The sequence below is a fragment of the Armigeres subalbatus genome, chromosome 2, assembly GCF_024139115.2.
Source record: "Armigeres subalbatus isolate Guangzhou_Male chromosome 2, GZ_Asu_2, whole genome shotgun sequence".
In the NCBI taxonomy this organism is placed as follows: domain Eukaryota; kingdom Metazoa; phylum Arthropoda; class Insecta; order Diptera; family Culicidae; genus Armigeres; species Armigeres subalbatus.
This window is the reverse complement of record NC_085140.1, coordinates 35,905,623-35,915,526: the sequence shown is the minus strand read 5'-3', so window position 1 is coordinate 35,915,526 and position 9,904 is coordinate 35,905,623. Positions and strand designations below refer to the sequence as shown.

The 9,904-nt window shown below is 43.4% G+C and overlaps 1 protein-coding gene across 3 annotated transcripts in view; it reads left to right on the top strand.

Annotated features, from left to right (window-relative positions):
- Window positions 1-1,489: 1,489 nt before the first annotated feature.
- Window positions 1,490-9,904, top strand: part of LOC134218448 (uncharacterized) — a 28,275-nt gene continuing 19,860 nt past the window's right edge. Inside the window, exons 1-2 of one of the 3 annotated variants that reach the window (XM_062697447.1) lie at window positions 1,490-1,619; window positions 2,072-2,481. In XM_062697447.1, the coding sequence (XP_062553431.1) occupies window positions 2,461-2,481 (21 nt within the window). In that variant the 5' untranslated portion in view covers window positions 1,490-1,619; window positions 2,072-2,460. Of the gene's footprint in view, window positions 1,915-2,071; window positions 2,482-9,904 lie in introns of all 3 variants that reach the window. The other 2 variants (XM_062697446.1, XM_062697445.1) reach the window with 2 other exon arrangements.

The window sequence follows — 9,904 nt, the reverse complement described above, 5'->3', positions numbered from 1 at the left end:
CAATCGTTCGTTCGGCACTTTGTTCAACTGGACTGCTGCCCGCTGGTCGGATGTCCGCTTCGTACGTAATGACGAGTTATATACATAGCGTTTGCTGCCTGTAATCGCATATTTGTCCCATATGAATAGGAAACCCAGCAAAGATGGGACAAACATGCGATTATAGGCAGTATGGTAGTTGCTCGTACAGATATGAACAGCAGTTCTCAATTAGGTAGTGTTTATGATTTAGAGACGAGTCAACCTCGGAGTGACAGTCTCTTCAATTAAGACATAAAATAATGTTTATGATTTCAACCCGCAATCATTTTAATCATTTTCTGATGCTACATTTTGACAGGGCAGTAAACTTTAATTGAGTTTTCAAAAGTAGAACGTGTTATTTTTATTTAAGTGATTTGAATAGATCAGTTTATACGTTTACTTCGCGTACAAGTTCGTTTGCCCAGTCAAAATTTGGCATTAGAAGTAATTATGAATTTCTTACAAAAGAATTGAACTACTTAAGATGAGTGAAGGATACCAGAATCCCCAAGTCGGTTTACCAGAGCAACAAGCAAGTTCACGGCGATCGATCCATTATTGTAGAGATCAAAGGAACAAGTAGCAGAATATCGAAGATTCAGCTTGCCGATTTACACAAGCTGGTGAAAACAAATGATTTTGTTAGAAGGAAAATTACTAAGATCATTTAGTGGAATGCCTTCATCTGTCATAAGACTAATTTAGTACTATCCCATCCAAATCCACCACGTTGTAATGCTTACAGATACGTATTTCGACCTAAACTGTAAAGCTACTTCAGTGTCTCGTTCCTGACTCGACTTAATTCGATAAGTCGAGTTAAATAATTTTTAGAAGTCAACTTGTAGGTGAAGCCGTGATATTTCTATGAGGTTCATGTGCAGATGTCGCGTAAAGAGCATTGCAAAGTACCCTAAATAATCATCGCAAAAAAACCTCAGTCATCGCAAAGAAAACCCAGCTGAACTTAAACTCTAGCTTTGGAAGATGACGTTAACCAATCTTTATTTTCTAAATTATCTTGAAGTCTGGTTTGATTTTAGATGCAAAAGGACATCCAATTTTGATTATTTGATGAAGAAATTCCAGAAAAGGATCCATTTTTCTACGCAATATAGAACGACTATTCGCTCTGTTTCAGAGTACGGCGTATTCCGCTTTCTTTCAGCAGCTGTATCATTATTATTGCTTATCTTTGGTAACTTATCTTAAACATCATCAATCCGATAGGGATGTGTTTATTTCGGGGTTTGGCTTTTGAAAACAAACTGAACGGAATGTTTATCAACGGTGAACAAATTTTTACCTAACTCAAGAATTGTCGATCGATGCATCAAGTAGAAACTTAGAACTGTGACTCATAATGTGTTCCAGCCTTTTCAACTTAACAAGACAGATTAAGAGATTTCCCCTTGAGAAACACTGATAGCTGGAATACGCAAGTGTAACAGCTTTCTCACTGTGGCGTAATGTTTTTCCTCTAACTGCCGATCACAATCCCATCGCATCAGTCTTGAACGAGTCATTCTTTGATAGTGACGTGCCTTCTCCTCACTTCCTGAACTCCATCACTCGCATACTAACGGAGCTAGTCGGTCAGTTGTTCAAAACCGTTGCTGGTGCTGGTGGACACTTGTTGTTTACTGTATTACATAGCTATATCAACTATACTGCTGCCGAGGCAGAAGTGTGGTGTCGAATAAACGTGCATTGTCCAGGTGGAACGTTGACGCGCGTGTCCCTGTTTCTATTGTTTGCCATCCCGTCGCCATTGGATACATCTTTGTCGAGTTGACCTGTGGTCAAAGTGTGCGGTGACAGTTTTGTAAAGTTTGCCATCCTCGTAGATGGTTGGAAAACTCAAGGACTTCCAGGCACGCTTTGATGATAGTGTGTTGATTATATACATTATGGTCTCGCAGTAGGACACTATTCCATATCCACCTTATCGCAAAATGAGACAAGTGGGAATGGTCTAACCAAAACTGTGTTTTTGTCGTTTGGTGTGCTGATAGTGTTCTCATCCTACCTACTACTGATATTTTAGTGGCGTGGTCCAATTGGGGCAATCGTCGGATAGGAATGTCAACTGTGTAGAAATGTTGTGGTTTTTGTGTAAACTGGAAAGAAGAAACAAGTGTCCTTAATAATTGATTTAGCTTCAATGGAACGAGAGCTACTGGCACCAAATGTACGACTAAAGTGATGATGCTGCCAGTACATGAAGTGAATAAGCAGTTTAGCATGTGGCAGAAGACCAAGTTTGAAAAGTGACGTCATTTATTCATCATTATCACTCCATCAACAACCCGGACCGGACCGAACGGCGCGCCGCAGCGATAGACGGGTGCTATTTTGGTGTTACTTTTACGAGGTGCCTTTACACTTCTAGCAGTCGCTCGTCATTGCTAGGTCCATCAAAGGAATGCATTATACATGAGAGTAAATAGTAAATTGGTAAGTTGTTAATAATAGTCATTTGTATGTTGTCAGTAGGTAGAGATAAGCGTGACAAAAGTTTGAGTATGCCTGTATAAAATTCTTTAGTTTATTTGTGAAAAAGAGCCTCTCACACAAAATACTTTATCAATTGGAGGTAATCATACGAATCCGGTTCTAGCATTTTGACAAGGAACAACCGATTCCGGAAAACACACAGGAAATCCTTGTTTAATGCAGCCTGAACAAACCGTCCCCTAGGATTTGGCAATCCTTGTAAGTTGTAACAAACCTATTGCTTATAGATCCTGTACACCTAAAATCTCGGATACCCATCATCATTTTCTCTTGAGATAGGGGAACTGTTCCGTCTCCGTTTTCCATCTCACTGAAAATATAAGTATTCATTTTATCGCAAAACAAAGAAATACGGCACCAATTTCGTCGCTTCTTTTTGCAAACATGCGTGCTCCCTGCTGGAAAAATCACAAAAATAAGTCAAGCCAAGTACAAGACACTGAAGACGGCCTCACAGTTGAGGTCAAAATACGTATCTACAAAGAATACAAAACGTGGTGGATGGAAAGTATTAAACTCGTCTTATGGCAGTTGAAGACATTCCACTAAAAGAGCTTAAATAATTTTTTACAAAAAAAGAGACAAATCAAATTCCTTTTCATTGCTTTGGTTTTCGTGGGATGAATATCGGAGCTATATGAGATGCAGTCCAGGAGTATAGTACCCTATTTCGCAAACCAAGCAACGTATCACTTTACGTCAGCTAAACATGTTTGAAATTCCGCAGCGCTGGACAGCTTTTGGTGACTCGATGCTGCAAGAAAAATAAGAATCAGAAAAAAAATATTTAAAAAAAAAAATGCTGGGGAAAGCATACGAAGAATTTTTTGAAATTCTTCTCAAAAATTTTGAAATCAAATTATCAAAACAGATAAGCATTACGGAGTTGAACTTTTCTTATATTGTGTGATATCACAGAATTAAATTAAAAATAGTCTGTTTATTAAATAGACGAATAAAAGTCCAACTCCGTACTGCAACTCGTTTTTAATTAATTTGCTTTTAGAAGGTTCAGTTTATTGCCTAATTTCCGGGTAATGACCACCAGGAGTAGGTATCAATAACTGTTTAAAAACTTGATTTGTGCTTATGCACAGCACGTTTATGTATATTCAAAAAATGTATTGGATGTAACCTCCAATTAAGTCTTACACAAGCTGTTCATACATGTATGCATAAATCGTGCTTTTAGAATTTTAAGAAGAGTTTCAGAAATTTCTTCGTAAAAATGAGTGCTTAAAGAATCGTGCTTTGGTATTAAGCGTCAAGCACTAATCCATTACCTTTATTGGTCATCAACGAGTAAAATAAAACTCACACTATGCATGCCTGATGGTATCTGCAAACTTTGAAACACAAGTTGCCGGACGGATCAATCAATGTTGTGAAGGATGCTTCTATAGCATTGGCCCCAGCGGAGCAAGCTTATAGCCAACCAGATCGCGAAGGACTCGCGATTATTTTCACCGTTACCAAATTTCACAAAATGGTTTTTGGCAGAATGTTCATGTTACAGACCGATCACGCTCCATTACTTCGTATCTTCGGATCAAAAAAAAGGAATGCCTGTCTACACCGCTAATCGCCTTGCGTTGGGCGCTACAATTGCTGATGTACGACTTCAAGATCGTCTACGTCAACACGTATACATTCGGCAATGCGGATGCTCTGTCCCGACTGATAGAGTATCATGTCAAGCCTGAAGAGGATTTCGTGGTTGCTATCATCGCTCTGGAGAAGGATATCAAAGCTTTAGCCATAAGATCCGTTAATGCTTAATATTAATCGTAGCTCATGCTAGTTCTTGTCATCATTGTGCAGCAGTTGCTAAATACCAAGCCAAGTCCGAGCCGCTATCAGGGCCAAAATCAACGTATTCATGGTAACGTCACACGGCCAATGCTGGGTAAAGCGTACCATTGGTACTTCGCGTACCTGAAGGAATAAAATAGACCCCATCTCGCGGTCCTTAGCCTCTTACCCAGCAACTCCTACCCCTACCTCCTCGCGGTGCTGGCCGGGATACGAGCAACCTTAGGGAAGATCGGGTAATTAACCCCGGTGGGAACTATGGTCGTATGCTGACAGGGAAGGGGGGTTTGCTCCTCTCCGGAGGAAAATCTTATTGAGCGTCTGTTCTCCATGTCAGGATCGGCTCACAACAGCGTCTGTTCTCCATGTTAGGGGCGGCTGATCATCGTCCGAGTGCCAGCGAGGGACTCTAAGTGAAACTGTGCACCATGGTCCACCGGAAATAAGGAGGAATCTTCCTCCGGAAATTTAGGGGGTTTGGTGTCAGGCCCTGCAAGCCAGCCAAAAAAACCCACGCAATGAACAATCAACAAGAGAGTACGAACCGGAACCATCGGCGAAGACCACTGTGACGAAAAGGGACTAGCGATTGGAAACTCGGTTCGTGGAACTGCAAATCTCTCAACTTCATCAGGAACACACGCATACTCGCCGATGTGCTCAAGGACCGTGGATTCGGCATCGTAGCGCTGCAGGAGGTTTGTTGAAAGGGATCAATGGTGCGAACGTTTAGAGGTAATCATACCATCTACCAGAGCTGCGGCAACACATACGAGCTGGGAACAGCTTTCATAGTGATGGGCGATATGCAAAGGCGCGTGATCGGGTGGTGGCCGATCAATGAAAGAATGTGCAGGTTGAGGATCAAAGGCCGGTTCTTCAACTTCAGCATAATCAACGTTCATAGCCCACACTCCGGAAGCACTGATGATGATAAGGACGCATTCTACGCGCAGCTGGATCGTGAGTACGACAGCTGCCCAAGCCACGATGTCAAAATCATCATAGGAGATTTAAACGCTCAGGTTGGCCAAGAGGAGGAGTTTAGACCGACCATTGGAAAGTTCAGCGCTCACCGGCTGACGAACGAAAACGGCCTACGACTAATTGATTTCGCCGCCTCCAAGAATATGCCCATTCGCAGCACCTACTTCCAACACAGCCTCCCGTATCGGTACACCTGGAGATCACCACTGCAGACAGAATCACAAATCGACCACGTTCTGATTGATGGACGGCACTTCTCCGACATTATCGACGTCAGGACATATCGTGGCGCTAACATCGACTCTGACCACTATCTGGTGATGGTTAAACTGCGCCCAAAACTATCCGTCATCATCAATGTTCGGTACCGACGACCGCCGCGGTACGACCTAGAGCGACTGAAGCAACCTGATGTCGCCACTGCATACGCGCAGCATCTCGAGGCAGCGTTGCCGGAAGAGGGTGAGCTCGATGGGGCCCCTCTTGAGGACTGCTGGAGTACAGTTAAAGCAGCCATTAACGACGCAGCGGAGAACAACGTCGGGTATATGGGTCGAAGTCGACGGAACGATTGGTTCGACGAAGAGTGAAGACAGATTCTGGAGGAGAAGGACGCAGCGCGGGCGGTCGCGCTGCAGCAAGGTACCCGGCAGAACGTGGAACGTTATAGACGGAAGCGGAGACAGCAGACCCGCCTTTTTCAGGAGAAGAAACGCCGCCTGGAAGAAGCGGAGTGCGAGGAGATGGAATGCTGTGCCGTTCTCAAGATACACGCAAGTTGTATCAGAAGCTCAACGCATCCCGCAAAGGCTGCGTGCCGCGAGCCGAAATGTGCCGGGATAAGGATAGGAGCATCTTGACGGACGAACGTGTGGTGATCGAAAGGTGGAAGCAGCACTACGAGGAACATCTGAATGGCGCTGAGAGTACAGTGGCAGTGAAAGTCAAGGCAGCGGAGGTGATGACTACGTCAGTTCAGCGGACGATGGAAGCCAACCAGCCCCCACCTTGAGGGAAGTTAAGGATGCCATTCAACAGCTAAAGACCAATAAAGCAGCTGGTAAGGATGGTATCGGAGCTGAGCTCATCAAGATGGCCCCGGAAAAGCTGGCCACTTGCCTGCACAAACTGATAGTCAGAATCTGGGAAACCGAACAGCTACCGAAGGAGTGGAAGGAAGGGGTTATATGCACCATCTACAAGAAAGGCGACAAACTGGAGTGAGAGAACTTTCGAGCGATCACCATCCTTAATGCCGCCTACAAAGTGATATCCCAGATCATCTTCCGTCGTCTGTCACCATTAGTGAACGAGTTCGTGGGAAGTTATCAAGCCGGCTTCGTCGACGGCAACTCGACAACGGACCAGATCTTTACTGTACGGCAAATCCTTCAAAAATGCCGTGAATACCAGGTCCCAACGCACCATCTGTTCGTTGATTTCAAGGCGGCATACGACAGTATAGACCGCGTAGAGCTATGGAAAATTATGGACGAGAACAGCTTCCCTGGGAAGCTTACCAGACTGATCAAAGCAACGGTGGATGGTGTGCAAAACTGTGTGAAGATTTCGGGCGAACACTCCAGTTCGTTCGAATCGCGCCGGGGACTAAGACAAGGTGATGGACTTTCGTGCCTGTTGTTCAACATTGTGCTAGAAGGTGTCATGCGGAGAGCCGGGTGTAACAGCCGGGGTACGATTTTCAACAGATCCAGTCAATTTATTTGCTTCGCGGATGACATGGACATTGTCGGCCGAACATTTGCAAAGGTGGCAGAACTGTACACCCGCCTGAAACGTGAAGCAACAAAAGTTGGACTGGTGGTGAATGCGTCAAAGACAAAGTATATGCTTGTGGGCGGAACCGAGCGCGACAGGGCCTGCCTGGGAAACAGTGTTACGATAGACGGGGATATCTTCGAGGTGGTCGAGGAAATCGTCTACCTCGGATCCTTGCTAACGGCTGACAACAACGTTAGTCGTGAAATACGAAGGCGCATTATCTGTGGAAGTCGGGCCTACTACGGGCTCCAGAAGAAACTGCGGTCGAAAAAGATTCGCCACCGCACCAAATGTGTCATGTACAAGACGCTCATAAGACCGGTTGTCCTCTACGGACATGAAACATGGACAATGCTCGAGGAGGACTTGCAAGCACTCGGAGTATTCGAGAGACGGGTGCTTAGGACCATCTTTGGCGGTGTGCAAGAAGACGGTGTGTGGCGGCGAAGAATGTACCACGAGCTCGCCCAACTCTACGGCGAATACAGTATCCAGAAGGTTGGTAAAGCCGGAAGGATACGATGGGCAGGACATGTTGCAAGAATGCCGGACAGCAACCCTGCAAAGATGGTGTTCGCTTCCGATCCGGCAGGTACGAGACGGCGTGGAGCGCAGCGAGCGAGATGTGCAGACCAGGTACAGAACGACTTGGTGAGCGTGGGGCGTATCCGAGGATGGAGAGATGCGGCCTCGAACCGTGTATTGTGGCGTCAAATTGTTGATTCAGTGTTATCTGTTTAGATGTAAACTAAATAAATGAAAAATGGTAACGTGTGTACGTGGACTACGCAGGTCCAATAGAAGACGAATACTTCTTGCTGAGCGTCCACGGGTGCCACTACTTCATCCACGATCGTCATTCGTCGCAGTCTTTTTGGCCGTTTTGGTTTGCCGGAAGCATTAGTTAGCCACAATGGTCCACAGAGCACCACAGCACCGTATCATCCACAGTCAAATAGGCAAGCTGACTGAGAGGTTTGTGGATACCTTCAAGAGATCCGTGCAGAAAATCAGAGTAGGAAAAAGAACAATACAGGAAGCGGAAGCGAAAAAAAAACTCAGAATAATCCACCTAGCGTTGGTGGTGCCTTTCTCGCATTTAGTTAAGACATCAACCATATATGGGGTTTAAATGATCCGATGTACCATTTTCTTCATAACTTTTAAACGCAATGACAGATCGTTATAAAATTCAATAGTGATTAACAAGGCTTTGTCCCCTGTCGAATGAAACTTGTTGCGAGAAAATCGGTTAAGGATTACTAAACGAAAAGTTGTCTAATATTTCTTAAAGCTTTTGTGCACACACATACACACACACATACACACATACATACACACGGACAGACAGACATGTGCTCAGCTCGTCGAGCTGAGTAGATTGGTATATAATACTATGGGTCTCAGAGGCTTCTATAAAAAGTTCGTTTGCGGAGTGAAATGATAGCCTTTCGGTACAACTTAGTTGTACGAGAAAGGCAAAAACGAAAGTACCACCTTCAGTATAACTGAACCTACATTCAAAGTTCAACCGATTGGACAAAGTTAATTGCCTATATTATGGAGGATCATAATCTTTCCAGTAACATAATTTGTTACAGTATAAGCTATTTTCATCACTTTTTACGTAACAACACGTAACATCAAATTATATTTTTTTATTACAACCGCTTTTATAAAAAAAAAAACTGCTGTAACAGAATAAGTTCTGATATAAATCTGTTACTATCTACTGGTCGGGGACCTACGCTAAATCCAGTATCACCCGAAGGTGAATCACTCGAGTGGCTAACGAGATAGGCTCTCACATGATGAAAATATGTGAAAATCGTGCTTGTCTTTATACTTAATCAGTTATGTACGTAGACAAGGAACCGTCAGTGGGTTTATCTCTTCCCTTAGCCTCTCCCTTGAAACGCTAATGACTTTCTTCTTTGAGCGTTACGATCAAACTGAATATTTATGACACTGATTTCTAATCTAATAATCTTATTCAATGACTAATAAATCAAAGCTAGGTACATATATGGTTTGAAACCAAATGATTGATGATTTATGTTGCTTGACAAACGTGGTACTCTAATGGCATACTGCACTGCTGTAAACATATGTATGTGTATTTGAACAACGTTTATAACTACTTTAATTTGAATACTGATTAATTGTTCGTTTCGATCGGTTTTAATTTATGTTTCTTGTCCCTCCTCGAAATCCCTGCGCCATGGGAATCGATTGATAAGCGTGTAAAATGTTGTGTGAAAAATCGAAACGGAACACACATGCATTATTATAATAGCTTAGACACTGCTTTATGTCTGCATGTACGTGGTGTACAATCCTCGTGAATCGTGAAAATGATACGTCATACTGTGACTTGATTATTTTCAACAGTTCCGTGAATCATCGCATATTGACTGCAATATACCGAGCTATACTTGGAACTACATTCTGTTCAGAAAATATTTGTGTTTAACATATGAATATTTCCCCAATTCATATAAGAAGAAATGGTTTTACGTGATTTGTCCCTGTCGGTATAAACACACAATGGAATGTTTTTTCCTGTCATTGCGTATAATGTCCGGTAGAAAATTACCACTTCAGCAAATAATCTATGAATAGCACACGCGTTATTCCCATTAAAGCATTTTCATTGCCACCAAACCACTCGATTCGGACCGCAGAAACCGTTCCAAGGCTTATTTATGTCTTTTTGGTCTGCGTTTTCATCAACCGAGGCTTTACCAAAGGTCACATTGTACCTATCGTTATTGTCCGACAC